Below are 17,787 nucleotides of genomic sequence, written 5' to 3'. Positions count from 1 at the left end.
CCCAGCTGAGAAAAGATGCCAGGAAGCGCTTTTGCGCGCAAGCGGATGCGGGCGTTTGCCGGGAGTAGTTCCGGTTGAGAACGCCGACGCCGCTCCGCCTTACCTGGCTTGACATGCCGGCGGCCGCTGATTGGCTGAGCTGGCGCCGTGACGGAGGCGGAGGGAGGAGAGCGAGAGAGCGAGAGCCAGCTAGGAGAGGCAGGAGGGGGAATAGGAAGCGCTGCTAACGCCGACGCCGACGCCGCTGCCGCTCCCGGGTTGCCGGCTCAAGTTCTTCCTCTAGGTCCTCCAAGCGCGCCGGCCGCCTCCGGCCCTGCTCCTCTCTCCCCTTTCTCTCTCTCTCCCCGCTTACTCTTTCCCCCACCCCACCCTTTCCCCTCCCGTCCATTCGCCCTTCTCCCCTTCGCCATGTCCACCCGCTCCTGCCGGGAAAAGGCGCAGAAGCAGAACGAGCAGCACCAGGCCATCCTGGCCAAGCTCTTGCGAGAGGAGGACAACAAGTACTGCGCGGACTGCGAAGCCAAAGGTGAGGGAGAGGGGCGCTCTGGTTGAAGGGGGGGGGGGGCTCTGATTGGTGGGAGGGAAGGAGGCGTGGCTTCCGAGTGTCCCGGGCGATTGGGGGGGGGAGAGAGAGAGACACAGGTGAATGGAGGTGATGGGTGAGCCAGGTGAATGGGGAGGGGGGGGGCGAGGGGGAGCGGCATCTCTGTTCCACGCGAGACGCCAAATGGGTATCTTTGGCTCGGGGGAAGCGTGGGTTGGGTGGGTTTAAGCACGAGGTGGTGTAGAAACCATGCTTCGTGGCTTCGCTTATTTTAGGGATTAGGGCTGTTGAGTAAGCCACGATGAGCAAGAGGTGCCGCGTAGGCACCGTTCGGCTTTAGGGGGTGCTTAGCAGCTGTTAAGGGTCTGGCTTTGTTGCAAGCATGTGGCAATCTCCGTTTTTCGGTGGTCGTTTCATTTTCACTGTTGTGTTGATTTCTGTCTGATTTCTGGCGTTTCTAATTGTGAGCTGATTTTTTATTCGTTTTTAATGAACCCGCTACATTTTATTGTGTCCATTAGTGTAACGACAATAAAATCATTAGATTAATTGGGGGTGGGGTGGGATGATATATAAAGTAGAAATCTATCTAAGCTTTCATGAATGGACATTATTAGATCATTCTATTATTTCAGAGTCGGCGAAAGCTTTGTGGTTTATATTGTACAGTGGTGTTTGTCCTAGAGCTTTCTCAGTTTGTCTTGGTTTTGCTCAATCCCCAGTCCTGGCTAAAGAAAGATATGAGTCATATCAGAAGGCTAATATTGCATTTTCTGAGTGCACAAAAGGAAGTAGCTACCTTTATAAATACTGAATTACTTCTGGGAAACATTGGCACACTGAGAATAAAAAAAAATAACCTTGGTTGCAAAAGTTAGTGGAATGTATCTCTGTAGATTGCTATAATTGCATTGATAAAATGTCATTTGTTGATTTTTCCAAATTCAGTCTCTTTCTCTTATGTGCAATTTTCAAATCTGTGACTTTTTCAAATAGAATTTAAGTTTTCTATTATTTAAAAAAAACCCTGTACAATCAAATGTAAAGCGGTCTATTCCAAACTCCTTTGAAATACGATATTCTTGGTAATTAAGCCATTTATATTAAACAAATCTTATATAACAAACTAAAGGATAGGGAAGTATTCTAAACCATTTGTCCATTTTTTTCCTTTGAAAGTGAGATTGGTTTTTTTACTTGTTTCCACTTTTAAGATTTATTTAGTTTTGATTTATCCGACCTTTCTTCTTGTTTTCTTAATCTGTCTTGGAATATAATATTTTTTGCAGTTTGAGAAGATGTCATATTTTCTCTAAATCATGTTATAAGAAAAATGTAGGGGAATTTGTGGAAGAAATTGAGATATGCACAGCATACATGAATTTAAGTTTATAGTATATACATGCATGTATGCCATCTGTATATAAAAATACCATATGTATTGATACTTTATGAGATATAAAGAAAGTTTTATTTGAATATTTGGAGGATAGGTTTTACATAAAAGTCTACTTTATTTTTTTATCTTTATTTATCTTTCCTCTAAAAAAGGGAATAGGTTTGTAGTTTGCTAGAATATAAGCAAAATTGCCAATACTAGAAAGTATTTTAAAAATATTTTTAATTGCCATTTGACAAATAAGAAAACTTTAAAATAAAAAAAAAGTTTTCTCAGTAAGAAAAATATTATTTAAATGAAAAGAGTCTGGTTTTAAAACAACATTAAGCGGCAGCAGAGCTGTTATGAATAAACTTTTAAACACTTGAAATATTGGGTGAAATCCAATGTGTCTTGAATGGGCTTGAACTATTTTTCTCTGTAACTTCCTATGAGATTAAAAAAAAATGTTCTGGTATTGTGAAGCTCTCCAGGGCAGATTCTGAAACCACAGCAACCCTTTTCCAGCTTCACCAATGAGAATTGTGTTTGTTGGCAGAACTAAACAAATTGAATTACATATTAAGATAAGGGGTGTGATGTCTCGTAGTGGGCATAATGACTCAATGATTAAAGATGCTGAAACTTATCGAAAGTTGACAACCCGTGTTGCAAGTGCTGTGCAATCGGGTGAGCTCCCATTCCTGTCCACCCACTAGCTCCAAAGTAGACTAATGGAAACTACTTCAGTGGGAAAGTAACAGTGCTCCATCTATCTTTGGCATATAGCAATAATAATCACATGACCATGGAAAATGTCTTCCTTGGCCAAGAAACTCAGATGAGTGTGCACCCTAGAGTTGGACACGACTGGACAGGGAAACCTTTTTACTTTTATTAACAGCATAATATGTAAACATAAGCAGTTCACCACTGCTCATCTATCTGGCCTATCTATCCTGAACTGTGTGTTCTCACAGTGTGCAGCCAATCTCCCAGCAGATGGTCTTCAGAGAAAGACCCACTCCCAATAAGGATAATTGTCATTGATCCCCATGACTTCCATGATTTGGTGCAAACCTTTTTAGAAGCTAGCCAATCTTGTCGCCAGCATCACATATCATGGTAGTGAATTCCAAAGTTTATTCCAAATATATTTGATCTTTTTGTATATCGACATATATAAATGTGATTCATTATTGTCACACTTAAAAAGTTTTTGAAATTTGTCGAAAATAATTTTTAGAACATGTTTTTCCTGGGCGTTTGTGTACTTAATTTACCTTAGAATCATTTTTTTCTGAGAGAAAAAATGTCTGTTTTTATTGGTTAAAAACAAACCTGCACAAAATGAGTTTATAAATGTATAATTTATTTATAAAACACATATCTAGGGCTCTCTGATTCCAGAATAATTTGGTTGCCTTATGAAAAGAAAGAAAATTACAGTATTTAGTTACCCAAAAAGGAGCAATAAAATCCTAATTACAATACAGTGCCCAACCTAAATGGGTCCGTCAACTATTATATTCCAGGCTTTTGGGGCATGATCTAGGGATCCAAAGGTTTTTTTTTTTTTTTTTAAGATTGGGAGATTACATACAATTTAAATCTAGGAGATGCTGTTCCAGAGGGCAGATGTTCCATCAGAGCACTCACACTTCCTGGGTCCTACTAGGTAACACTATTCTATTGATGGGACCAAGAGCCAACACTTTCTAATTGTGTAAGATGGGTGGAAGCCAAAGCAGACTGTTGGTCTCTCAGATAACTATCCCCTATACTACATGAGACTTTATAAGTGATAGCCAGTATCTTGAATTGCACCCAGAATATATTGATAACCAATGCAGCTTGCATAAAAGAGGTATTTACAGGGACATTGTGAGAGCTGCCTGTAATTGTTCCCTGTATGTTCCCTGCATTTTGGACAAGTAGCCCACAAGCAAAATGACTAAGGCATGAGTAAATATAAGCAAGGTCTCTTGATCCAGGAGCTAATGCAGATGTTACGCAAGATGAATCTCTATAAAGGTTTTCCTGGTCACAGCTGCTGTCTGTTCCTTGAACAGGAAGTGAAAGTCCAGGAAGATTCTCAAAATTGCACACCAGTGGATAAGTACAGGGCCATTCAGAAAGCTTCCTGAGATGGATAATCCAGATATTTGATTTTGCTTGAGTCTGTTCCTCTCCGTAAAGGCTCCAACAGCCTCTAGGCATTGAGCAAGAGAGTGACGACATCACTTGGCTAGTCCAAGGTCAAAATGAGACAGCTGAGTATCATCAACATACTGATGATGTCAATCTGATGTTATCCTAAGTGTGGGCTCATTGAGGTTTAATCTTCAGCTTCCTGCAATGGTATTCTACGTGTCTGTTCTAACATTTCATTTCCTGGAGAAAATGAAAACCACAACATTCTCTGAAATCAACAAACAGCAAGAGGCCACTTAAGAGTGATCTGATCTGAGATCTTTATCATCTGCCTGTTTCAGATAGAGAATAAGTCCTTTGCTAAGCATCAATAAAATTGTCAGGGAAAGTCCTAAACTTACCCTGGAAGCCTGATGCATTTCTTAGAAGCCTGGAGCAGACCAGTCTAATAGGTCCTTCCTTCCTGGGGGGGGGGGGGGGGGGAGAGACAGCACCAGCAGCAATACCAAGTGACCAATGGCCATAACAAAGGACTGTTAATATTCTGACTTGTAGATCACATTGCAACTGCCCCAAGATGAAAATCAGATCTTGTATTCACCCGACACATAATCATTTGAGTCAGGACTGTGGTTGATATAGTGGCCATGAACTCCATGAAGATGTTGGATAACCATTTGTCTGGAATGGTATAGGGTTTCCTGTCTAGGCAGGGGGTTGACCTCCAAGGTCCCTTCCAACTGTTACTCTATTCTATTCTAACTCTTCAGCTGCCCTAGACTGTTCCCACCAGAAGCTGGTTCAAGTCTCCAAGTCCTCCAGGGAAAGAATGTAAGAACTCAGGGATATAGCTAAGCGCCAGGGAGACTAATATAGCAACAACGAACACAACTGCTTCCTAGAGCCCAGTTTCCATCACAAGGTGTCATATCCAGTTATCTTCAGTGCATAAGTCTGTGAAAGCCATCGAGTCTTCCACGGTGACAACTGCTCTTCAACCTCCCTTGTTTCAGAGTAGAGCTGATGCTGTATACGCATGACACCTAGACAGGCACAACAACTACAAGAGAGATACTCCCCCCCTCTGGGCGAGTCAGACTTGGTTAAACATGTCAAGCTGCCTGCTTCTTCCTTGATCAATCATGGGTAAATATGGTCTTACTGCAAACTCAGCTGGCATTTAATAGCCCTAAACCAGCGCCACCACGGTTCCATTGACTTAGGTGAATTCTGATCTGAGAGCTGGAATGCAGGATCAATTAGAACCATCTAATTGATATCTAATATCAGATTCCCAATGTATCTCCCTCTTCCCATCCCCTTGCTGATGTTATCACCTGCCTATCACTCACCTGATGTTATCACCCGCCTTCATTTCTCCTCCTATTCCAGCCCTGCCTTTAGTCTTCCTAACCTGAAATCCATTCATTCAATTTTCTACACATAACACACCCAAGCCTAGCTGTTTGGTTTGGTTTGGTTTGGTTTAATTTATTTGTATGCCGCCCTTTTCCCTGAAGGGACTCAGGGCGGCTCACAACTCAAAAGGGGAGGGGAAAATACAAACAAAGTAACAGAAACACAAAAACCATACATAGTTAAAAACACAACAATCGTACCATTCGGAATGGGGCAGCGAGTCTTTAGCCCCAGGCCTGTCGGAACAGCCAGGTTTTAAGGGCTATGCGGAAGGCCTGGAGGGTGGTGAGGGTACGAATCTCCTCCTGCCCTTGGCACTAGTCAAACGAAGAGGCCAACCAACCAAACATTCCAGCAGTCACTTGTTCCCCTCACAATTACCCCATCCCTCCAGTCCAGAATAGATCTCAGATTAAACACAGGCTTATGCAGGGGGCAGTGAACATGTAACAGAATAATCTCAAAAGATTCAGACTTTGAAATCTGTAGCTGCCGAGCCTGTCCAATATGTTCCTCACCTCCGCCTTGTTCCCACTGTCGCAGTCAAACCCATCGTATCAGAATTACTCTTAAAGGATTACAACAGAAGCTCACTTGAACATTTAAAAGTAACTTAGCTACCCGAATCTACCAGTATGCCAATACTTTTCCTTGGGTTGTAAAGGTCTAAGACTGTATTTCTTAATAAAAATTGTCTCGGGATCCCTTTAAAAAATTAGGGAGGACTACAAGACACTTTTATTTGTATGGTTTATACTTATCTGGTGGTGATACTGTCTAACCCACATTCTTCTACTTTATCTAGTAGTAGGTTATGGTCTACCTTATCAGATGCCTTACTGAAGTCCAATTAAACTATATCAATGGCATTCCTCTGGTCCACTAATTTTGTCACTTTATCAAAGAATGCAATAAGATTAATCTGGCATGATCTGTTTTTGACAAACCCATGTTGGCTTTTCGCTATTACTTTGTTTACTTCTAGGTGTTCGCTAATTCGTTGCTTGATTATTTTTTCCAGAATCTTTCCTGGTATTGAGGTTAGGCTGATAGAGTTTCCTGGATCTATTTTTTCCCCCCTTTTTTTGAAGATGGGAAACCACGTCATCTCTTTTCCAGTCCTCTTGCAGTTCCCCCAGTGCTCCCGGATCTCTGAAAGATAATAATATTATGTTTTATCTTGTTTTTATCTTGTTTGCCTAGAGGTGCTTCATGGTGAGATTGGCAGCATATAAATTTAATTTAAAAAAATAAAACGAAACTACTGTGTCCGGATAGTTTGGTTTTGGATTAAGTTCTGGATTTAAGCAAATAAAAATGTTTACCAAGAAAGAAATGAAGTGGCATTGGTTAAGGATTCTGTACCTATGGGTACAGTTACACAGTTTGCTCTAAATCAGTGTTTCTCAACCTTGGCAACTTGAAGATGTCCGGACTTCAACTCCCAGAATTCCCCAGCCAGCGAATGCTGGCTGGGGAATTCTGGGAGTTGAAGTCCGGACATCTTCAAGTTGCCAAGGTTGAGAAACACTGCTCTAAATGATGTTGCAATCTTTCATAAGATAAACTATATATAGTTGAGTCATCTTTTGGACCTTTATTTTTTTTTTTTTTGTCTTTGGCTTATTTGTTACAGCAAAGTCTGATTTTTCAAAACGTTATTTCAATGCTAGAGTGGTTTGATATATTTAATTGGATTGCCTTCCATTTTGCCTAGCCCTTGCAAAATGTGACTATTGGAAGTATGGTAAAAACAGAGTACATTTTATAGGGAAGTGTGCAAAACTGGAAGGGAAAGAAAAATATTGTGACTCAGAAATTTGGGGGAACTATTCTGGGCAGATATATTCCTGAAACAAAATTTGGAGAAGTGTTACCTGGCAAGTAAGGGAGGTCGAGGTGCTTCATTCACCTTCTCTTTTTCTTCATGGCCTGTGCACCAGCTGTTTATGATCTTCAAAGTGACTTTCTTTCTATTACCGTATTTTCACGACCATAAGCCGCACTGAAAATCCTAAAATTTGACAAAAAACCGGCAGTGCGGCTTATAACCCGGTGCGCTTTATGTATGGAAAAAGATCGAAAATCTCTCCCTCCCGATTTTACGCTCAAACTTGAAGTCCCTTGGGTAAGGTGACCAGTGTACATAAAGAAAAATAAAATAGTAAGATAGTGGGATCCTTCCCCATCAAGCTCAGAAAACAGCGATCCCACGATCTGTCCCACACCTCCTCTTTCCCTAAGAGGTGGTGAGGTGGGAAATCCTTGCCCATCAAGCTTAGAAAACAGCGATCCCACGATCTGTCCCACACCTCCTCTTTCCCTAAGAGGTGGTGGGGTGGGAAATCCTTGCCCATCAAGCTTAGAAAACAGCGATCCCACGATCTGTCCCACACCTCCTCTTTCCCTAAGAGGTGGTGGGGTGGGAAATCCTTGCCCATCAAGCTTAGAAAACAGCGATCCCACGATCTGTCCCACACCTCCTCTTTCCCTAAGAGGTGGTGGGGTGGGAAATCCTTGCCCATCAAGCTCAGAAAACAGCGATCCCACAATCTGTCCCACACCTCCTCTTTCCCTAAGAGGTGGTGGGGTGGGAAATCCTTGCCCATCAAGCTCAGAAAACAGCGATCCCACGATCTGTCCCACACCTCCTCTTTCCCTAAGAGGTGGTGGGGTGGGAAATCCTTGCCCATCAAGCTTAGAAAACAGCGATCCCACGATCTGTCCCACACCTCCTCTTTCCCTAAGAGGTGGTGAGGTGGGAAATCCTTGCCCATCAAGCTTAGAAAACAGCGATCCCACGATCTGTCCCACACCTCCTCTTTCCCTAAGAGGTGGTGGGGTGGGAAATCCTTGCCCATCAAGCTTAGAAAACAGCGATCCCACGATCTGTCCCACACCTCCTCTTTCCCTAAGAGGTGGTGGGGTGGGAAATCCTTGCCCATCAAGCTTAGAAAACAGCGATCCCACGATCTGTCCCACACCTCCTCTTTCCCTAAGAGGTGGTGGGGTGGGAAATCCTTGCCCATCAAGCTCAGAAAACAGCGATCCCACGATCTGTCCCACACCTCCTCTTTCCCTAAGAGGTGGTGGGGTGGGAAATCCTTGCCCATCAAGCTCAGAAAACAGCGATCCCACGATCTGTCCCACACCTCCTCTTTCCCTAAGAGGTGGTGGGGTGGGAAATCCTTGCCCATCAAGCTCAGAAAACAGGGATCCCACGATCTGTCCCACACCTCCGCTTTCCCTAAGAGGTGGTGGGGTGGGGGATCTTTGCCCATCAAGCTCAGAAACCAGTGATCCCACGATCTGTCCCACACCTCCTCTTTTTCCCTCTCTCCCCAGGCGGATTTTGCGGTATCCTACCCCTGGAGTGGGGAGGAAATGTGGATTTCATAGTATCCTTCCCCTGGAGTGGGGAGGGAATGGGGATTTTGCAGTATCCTTCCCCTGGAGTGGGGAGGGAATGGGGGATTTTGCAGTATCCTTCCCCTGGAGTGGGGAGGGAATGGGGATTTCATAGTATCCTTCCCCTGGAGTGGGGAGGGAATGGGGATTTCATAGTATCCTTCCCCTGGAGTGAGGAGGGAATGGGGATTTCATAGTATCCTACCCCTGGAGTGAGGAGGGAATGGGGATTTCATAGTATCCTACCCCTGGAGTGAGGAGGGAATGGGGATTTCATAGTATCCTACCCCTGGAGTGGGGAGGGAATGGGGATTTCAAAGCATTTTAAACTATACCTTATAACCTTCCAAATGGAATAATAATAATATAAGAATGGCAAAGAAAAAGAATAATTATGCTTTATATTTTTACTGTCATTTATTATCTTACAGGCAGACAGGTTAGGAAACGAAATGAACGAGTGGCCAGCCAGGCTAGGAAACGGAATGCAGGCAGTGGGGGAAACGAAATGAATGAGTGGCCAGTCTAGGAAACGGAATGCAGGCAGGGAGGGAAACGAAATGAACGAGTGGCCAGCCAGGCTAGGAAACGGAATGCAGGCAGTGGGGAAAACGAAATGAATGAGTGGCCAGTCTAGGAAACGGAATGCAGGCAGGGAGGGAAACGAAATGAACGAGTGGCCAGCCAGGCTAGGAAACGGAATGCAGGCAGTGGGGGAAACGAAATGAATGAGTGGCCAGTCTAGGAAACGGAATGCAGGCAGGGAGGGAAACGAAATGAACGAGTGGCCAGCCAGGCTAGGAAACGGAATGCAGGCAGTGGGGGAAACGAAATGAATGAGTGGCCAGTCTAGGAAACGGAATGCAGGCAGGGAGGGAAACGAAATGAACGAGTGGCCAGCCAGGCTAGGAAACGGAATGCAGGCAGTGGGGGGAAATGTTGCAAAAAAAAGTGCGGCTTATAACCCGGTGCGCTTTATATGTGGAAAAAGTTTGAAAAACTAACGTTAATTGATACTGCGGCTTTTAATCCGGTGCGGCTTTTGGTCGTGAAAATACGGTAATTATAGCAGGCTCAGCATCTCCTAGAACCGTTTATGGCGAACCTATGGCATATGTGCCACAGGTGGCATGCAGAGCCATAACTGAGGACACATGAGGTGTTACCCTATGTCAGCTCCAATTTGCATGTGTGCTGGCCAAGTGATTTTCCGTGGCACGACAAAACCGCGCTCGACTAAAGCGCGCCCGATTAAACCGCGTCGCTAACGTCATCAACAGGGCGACAACAGCGAGCGCGAAGAAAGAAGGGCGCTTTAAATAGCGCTTTGAAAGCAAGCCGATTCAAGTTAAGGTAAGGGTTAGGGTTAGGGTTAGGTTTAGGGTTAGGTTAAGGTTTAGGGTTAGGTTACGGGTTAGGATTAGGGTTAGGGTTAGGGTTAGGGTTAGGATTAGGTTAAGGGTTAGGTTTAGGGCTAGGTTTAAGATTAGGTTTAGGGGGGTTAGGTTTAGGTGTTAATTTTAGGTTTAGCGTTTACAGCGTGCTTTTTTCTCCGCGCTGTTGTCGCGCTGTGATGACAGCTACGTGGGTTCATCGAGCGCCCTTTAGTTGAACGCGGTTTTGTGGTGGAACCGTGATTTTCAGCCTTCCAGAGGGCGTGGGGAGGCCATTTTCACCCTCTCCAGGCTTCCTGAAAGCCTCCTGAAGCCTGGAGAAGGTGAAAACCGGACCTACTTGGCCCACTGGAAGTTGAAAAATGGCCGTTTTTGGCTTCCAGAGGGCCTCCAGGAGGCGAGGGAGGGCAGAAAATGCCCACCGGAAGTTGAAAAATGTGCCGTTTCTGGTTTCTTGAGGACCTCTGGGGGGATCGGGGGAGGCAGTTTTCACCCTTCCCAAGCTCCAAGAAAGCCATGCGCGTGGGGTAGTGGGTGTCGTGGTGTTGCGCATGCATGCGCAGGTGGGCACAACATGGGGGCATTTAATTACAGATGTGGGCATGAGTGTGTGCAATAGTGCACTGTCCTGGAAGCTTCCCTTTTCTTACCTTCTCTTACTTTCTATTACAGGTGGCTTTCATTTAGCTACCACTATTGGGACTAGCAACTTCGTCATTAACCAAAGTGGTTTCCAAATGGAAAGTCACATGACCGCAAGTGGGCTTAGGATTTTATTTCAGCTTCCCTTTGTTTTACAGTGTCCGAAGCTGGGTGAACCCAAAGGGCAGGAAACATTTCTCAATTTCAGATCAATAAACTCAGCTCAGTAATAGCAATAGCAATAGCAATAGTTAGACTTATATACCGCTTCATAGAGCTTTCAGCCCTCTCTAAGCGGTTTACAGAGTCAGCATATTGCCCCCAACAACAATACGGGTCCTCATTTTACCCACCTCGGAAGGATGGAAGGCTGAGTCAACCCTGAGCCGGTGAGATTTGAACAGCTGAACTGCAGAACTGCAGTCAGCTGAAGTAGCCTGCAGTGCTGCATTTAACCACTGCGCCACCTCGGCTCTTGGCAAATTTATGTCACAATGTGAGGCAATTGCTAAAAAAACTTCCTGTAGTGATGTAAAGGAAAGGCCATTGATAGTGTACTCTCATCCTAAAGTACTTTTTCCCCACCCCATTGTTTTTCCTTGATTCAGCTTAATGGAACGCATTAAAAAGTCTAAACCACACAGAATTTAGACTTCTTAATGTGTTCCATAAATCTGTATTTAATGCACATTTTATTGGCAGTCACCAAAATCGAGCCGTCTTAACAGTGTAACTACAGTTTTGTATTACTGTTGCTAGGGATGTCTTTTCCATTTTTAGACATATGCTAAAATCTTTAGAACATTCTGGCCAATATTTCTTATTGAGCTTATTAGATCATTTTGGTTATTTTCTTAATTTTATTGCTTTGGCATTGTCCTTAATTTGTTGTTGTTAGTCGCGAACTTGTGTCCCACCCATCGTGATCCCATGGACAACGTTCCTCCAGGCCTTCCTGTCTTCTATCATTTCCTGGAGTTCATTTAAGCTCACATCTACTGCTTCGGTGACTCCATCCAGCCATTTCATTCTCTGTCCTCCCATTCTTCTTTTGCCCTCAATTGTTCCCAGCATTAGGTGGCTAAAGTATTTGAGTTTCATCTTCAAGGTCTGGCCTTCTAAAGAGTAGTCAGGGTTGATCTCCTGTAGGACTGACCAGTTTGATCCCCTAGCAGTCCAAGGAACTTGCAGGAGTCTTCTCCAGCACCATAGTTCAAAGGCCTCAATTATTGGATGCTCAACCTTCTTTATAGTCCAACTTTCGCAGCCATACATTGCAACTGGGAAAACCACAGCCTTGACTATACACACTTTTGTTGGCACGGTGATGTCTCTGTTTTTTAGTATGCTGTATAGATTGCCATAGCTTTCCTCCCCAGGAGCAAGCCTCTTTTAATTTATAGGCTGTAGTCCCCATGTGCAGTGATTTTTGAGCCCAGGAAAATAAAATCTGTCACTACCTCCATTTCTTCCCTATCTATTTGCCAGGAATTTAGAGGACCAGATGCCATGATCTTAGTTTTCTTAATGTTGAGTTTCAAGCCAAAGTTTTCAGTCTCCTTCTTCACCTGCATCAAGAGGCTCTTTAGTTCCTCTTCACTTTCTGCCACTAGAGTGGTGTCATCTGCATATCTGAGGTTGTTGATATTTCTCCCAGCGATCTTAATTCCAACTTGTGATTCATCTAGCCCCCCACTTTCTCATGATGTGCTCTGCATATAAGTTAAATAGGCAGGGTGACAGCCTTGCTGAACTCCTTTCTCAATTTTGAGGGGCGGACGGAAGGGAGATGCAGCCACAGTCTCCGGCTGGTAATCTCTGGAGATGAGGTGGGCGCTCGCCATCGCCGCTGCGTCTGAAGCAGCTCCGCGTGTTTGAAGGTAGTTTGTGTGGATGGGAAAGCAAGGTGTGACGGGGCGCAGCCTAAGTCCTCCCCTTTGCCTAGGACGCCTGGGGGTGGGTGGGTGGAGAAGATAATTTAGACCAAATTTTTAATCAAGAAACAACCCCCCCCCCCGGTCAATGGTGTCCCGCTTTTCCAATGTTAAAATCTGGTCACCTTAGTTTATGATACACACAATCAAAGGCTTTAGCATAGTCAATGAAACAGAACTAGATGTTTTTCTGGAACTGCCTAGCTTTCTCCATGATCCAGCATATGTTGGCAATTTGATCTCTATTGAAATCCTCTATTGAAATCCTCTGCCTCTTTGAAATCCTGACGGTACTTCTGGTAATTCTCAGTCCACATACTGCTGGAGCCTAGCTTGTAGGATTTTGAGCATAACTTTGCTAGATGTGAAATGAGTGCAATTGTGTGGTAGTTTGAACAATCTTTGCCATTGTCCCTCTTTTCCAATCCTGTGACAACTGTTTCCCTTGTCCTTAATAGTCCTTAATAGTAATTCCTTATATGTAAGGCTTTAAAAAAATTAAATTGAATTTTTATTTTTCAATATATAATAAAACATTCATACTTTTATTTTTATTATATAAAAATATGCTAAGAGAAATTGTGCTGTTTTGTTATCCTTCTGTCTGCCTCTGATAAAATGATCTAAAAATAACAAATTAAATATTACTTGGATATTCACTATGGTACAGAATTTGGTGAAACTTTAAAATATAAAAGAAGTCTACTTCTATTTGATAAGATACCAGATTTATTTTTCAAGTGCTAATATTGTTCAACCTGCTTCAGTCCTTATGTCTTGTGGTTCAGACAGTGATGGATTTTTAAAAATTAGATCTGTCATTGTCCCCATCCTTGTACTCGATTTTCACATTGATAATTTGTTTCATTCTGTGTAATGTTAAATTTAAAAACCTTCATTTTATTAACCATTTTAATAAGACCATTATTATTTATTTTAAATGCTCTGAAGCTTGCAGCTTCCTTCTGGATGTAATTTTTCTAGGATAAGAAAACAACTTCATCTTTAAATGTTAGATCAAGGTTGGTAATTACTATATAAAAATCTAGGGTTTGAGAATAGTAGTCTCTAGAGAATATGTTACCAAAATGGAAATTTAATGATACTTTTATTTAAAATGTTACAGATATTTTTACAGTTTAAGATTCACACGTTTACATTATTTATATCTTTTAACTCAGTTGTTCTTAGAATAAATCTGTTAACTTAACACTCAAACTCTTGGCCATGATTGATCAAAAAGATTTGGGGATAGTAACTGTATGTTGCTTGTTAATTATTCTGGAAGATCTGAGAGTTTCTTTTTTTAGTGTGAATTATCTGAAGTTTCATCTAGATGCGATGTATAGAATTGGAATCATGATGTTATTTAAGAAAAAAGAGGAAAACCACATTTGGAATACTGCACCCAGATTTGGTCACCAAAAAGATGTTGAGACTCTGGAAAGAGAGCAGAGAAGAACAATAAAGATGATTAGGGGACAGGAGTGTAAAACATAACAATGAACAATTGCAGGAACTGGATATGTCTGTCTAACAAAGAGGACTAGGGGCTGACTTGATATCAATCTTCTAGTATTTGGATATTTGCTGTCACAGAGAGGAAGAGGTTGAAAGCAGCTGAGGGGTGGGGACGGGGACAAGAAGTAATGATTGGAAACTTATCAAGGAGAGATCCAGCTTAAGAACTAAGGAGAAATTTCCTGACTGAACAATTAATCAGTGGAATGGCTTGCCTCCAGAATCTGTGGGTGCTCCACAGTGGTGGGTTGCTCATCCCGTTCCAACCGGTACGGTTGGAGCGGGGTTGGTCGGCGTCCTCGTGCACATGTGCAGTTCACGCCTGCGTCTTAGCGCCTGCGTGATGCTCCAGCTGCTCGCGGAGAATCGCGCAGGCGCTGTATGTGCCATGCACCTGCGTGGAAGTGCAGAAGCCTTCAAAGATAGGTAAGGAGGGCGGGTGGGTGGGCCCTTCGGCGTTCCCGGAAGTTACTTACTTCCGGGTTCACCGACCAACCGGTCTGCGCAGACCGCTGCGGACCGGTTGAAACTCACCCCTGGTGCTCCATCACTGGAGGTTTGTAAGAAGAAATTGGGTAGCCCATTTGTCAGAATAGAATAGGCTTTTCTGCTTGTGCTGAGGGTTGGACTAGAAAACTTTGAAAGTCCCTTCCAACTTCCTTTTCCTTTGTTGCATTCCCCCCCCCACCCCCAATGAAAGTTTTTAACCATTTCCCAGATATGTGTTATCTGAAGATAGAAATCACGTGTGAAATGCCAGTGGAGAATTAACTTTTCTTCAGTGTGCTGTTGCTAATTACTACATTGATAATTAACCTGGGCACATGGTTTTGCCCTTCATTTTCAGTACCATTTATTACTTTTAAAGGGATGTTGCTTTGACCCGTATGTGCAGTCTCAAATTTATGCCTGCAGCTGAATTAGATTAGCAACAACATATACATCTTGTTAAATCTGTATCTCATTTATTTAGGCAAATAACTCTTCCTTAGGAGGGGAATTTCAGATTTTTGTCATAAATGCTTCCCTGAATGCTTTCTCACTGTAGGTTCAAGGTGATTCAGTATTCATTTATATTGTGTTTTCATTTCTAGCTTGATAATACATGTATTAATTATTAAGGAACATGCAAGTCATGTTTGCCTTATATTCAAATTTGTGCTCTCAGTAGGATTAGATAAATTACTAAGGGTACATTGTTGCTCAGTGTTGTTTATGTGTATATATATATATATGTATACATATATAGAACTTCATGTTTAAACAGTGCAATAGAACTGGAAATATTTGAATATTTTTTCAGTTATAATATATTAGGTAAATTAAGCTCCACAGTAGACTAAACATAAGAAAGATGTTTCACATGCAACAGTTTCAAGGTTGTTTTTTAATGCCTAGGTTTTCTACAAAAATTTAATAGTAATACATCATTCTCTAATACTGTACCTTAATATGCTTGGGATAACCATGAGAAAATGAGAAAAAAATTGGAGATTGGAATTGTGAAACAGAGTGAGCAGGGGCTCTGGAGATATTTGGACATCCTTTGAAGGACCATAAGTGCAACTTGAGTAATTTAGCAAAGTTGACCATGTTAGTAGCATACTGAATTTGTGAGTCTAAGATACCTTTCAGTTGTGGGAGAAAACAAAGGAAATAATGTAAATCAGAGCATAAGTCTTTTATTTCAGAGGAGAATATCAAGCATGTCATTTAAAACTTGATCATGTTATCTAAATGCGTATCAGCTCCTTATATATTAATTATATGAAGTGAAACCTATAGTCATTTCCTGGACCTCCAGACCAGATAAGTGATACTAAGCCACCTATCCTAAGGGAATTCATATCCACATATAGTATATTGTTCAGAAATAACATCTAAAATGGCAAGTCCCACATTGTCTCTAACCCACAGAAATAAAATGGGTGATTATGGAGAGGGATGCTAATTTTTTTTAAAAAGTCATCTTGAATTATGGAGATATGCATTTTAAGGTTTTGCAAAGCCTCAGTAAATCAGCAAAGACATACCCAGCCGCAGATGTACAATCTGACCATAATCATCTACTTGCCGAAGTCCAGCTGAAACTAAAAAAGATGAAAAACCCGAAACCAAGAATTGACAGTGACTTCTTCATTAAACATGGAAATAAGATAAAAGAAGAACTAGAAATTCATTTAAGCGAAACCAACAAGTACTCTTCAAGTATTGAAGATTTACAAGTGAATTGGAATAAATTTAAAAATGCAATAGTAGAGGTAACACTCAGAAAAATACGGCATCCTTCATTTAATCCTCCAGGGAAAGATTGAAGGCAAACGAGTCCAGGAAGAAGAAGAACATCATGGTGTCAAAACCTAAGGGATTGGTTTGGACAAAACTCAGTAGCACTTTTTCATGCGGCTGTTGACAAAAATAGGATCACCAACATGATCGCCAACTTCCGATGACGGATATAGCACAACAAGAAGAAGAAAGCCTCAGTAGAATTCCTTTTTTTACACCATAAAAGGCAGGGGAGAAAAACCCACTAGAGGTTTAGACCCTGCAGCTTCAACGGGCTTATTATAACACGGCAAGACATTTGTCCAAGGAGTTTTTACAAGAATGTGTCTGACAGTCAAGAATGTGTATATAATGTCATTTGTTCAATGCATCCTATTTGACTTTAATTAGACTCAGCCCTAAGGAAATCGAAGCAGCCAAAACTTAGCAGGTGGCATTTCTACTTTGGCATGAAAAATAATGCAAAGTAGTAAAGTTAACAAAAAAAAATATGGTACAAAGTACTCTGTGGTTAAATAAAACTATCAACAGTTGGGCTTTCAGAATTTCCTGTCAGTTGAATTTTAGCTAGCTTTTCCCGAAGATGATTGATTCCAAGAAGCAATAAAGCAATGATCAATAGAATAAAAGGGCCAGAAATGATATCCAAGTCCTGCATTATCTACTAATAAACTTTCAGGTTGGAACACTTAAAGATTGCTTTTTCACCAAGGGTTTAGACCAGGAGTAGTCCAACTGCCCACTTGTATCTCTGTTAGTAGTAAAATTTTCTAGCCATCCACTAGTTCTACAGTAATGGTGATTTATAAAGTAGGGAAGTAACTTTACTTTATAAAATTTATAAAGCAGAGTTACAGCAAACCCACACCGCCCACCATGAAAGCTGGAACGCCCACCAGTGGGCGGTAGGGACCAGGTTGACTACCACTGGTTTAGACAGCCAATTTTAGATTGTGACTTAAAAGTCGTCATTTATAGCTTTCCAAAGTTTCTTTGCTTTGTATCTTACAAAGATGCACGGAATAAAATATACCAAGTCATTAACTTTCATTTCTACAGTATACAGTCAGTTAGCATAGCATGCTGCCATGGACCTATTTCTAG

General features: G+C 42.1%; 1 protein-coding gene across 3 annotated transcripts in view; it reads left to right on the top strand.

Annotated features, from left to right (window-relative positions):
• The first annotated feature begins 207 nt into the window (after nt 1-207).
• SMAP1 (small ArfGAP 1) overlaps nt 208-17,787 on the top strand; it is a 77,543-nt gene continuing 59,963 nt past the window's right edge. For all 3 annotated transcript variants that reach the window (XM_087718907.1, XM_087718906.1, XM_087718904.1), the window contains exon 1: nt 208-526. In XM_087718907.1, the coding sequence (XP_087575033.1) occupies nt 409-526 (118 nt within the window). In that variant the 5' untranslated portion in view covers nt 208-408. The remainder of the gene's footprint in view (nt 527-17,787) is intronic.

This window comes from Thamnophis sirtalis, unplaced genomic scaffold, assembly GCF_051295495.1.
Source record: "Thamnophis sirtalis isolate CommonGarterSnake01/CBP01778 unplaced genomic scaffold, rThaSir2_p1.2 scaffold_6, whole genome shotgun sequence".
NCBI lineage: Eukaryota > Metazoa > Chordata > Lepidosauria > Squamata > Natricidae > Thamnophis > Thamnophis sirtalis.
This window is presented reverse-complemented; position numbering and strand designations above follow the sequence as displayed.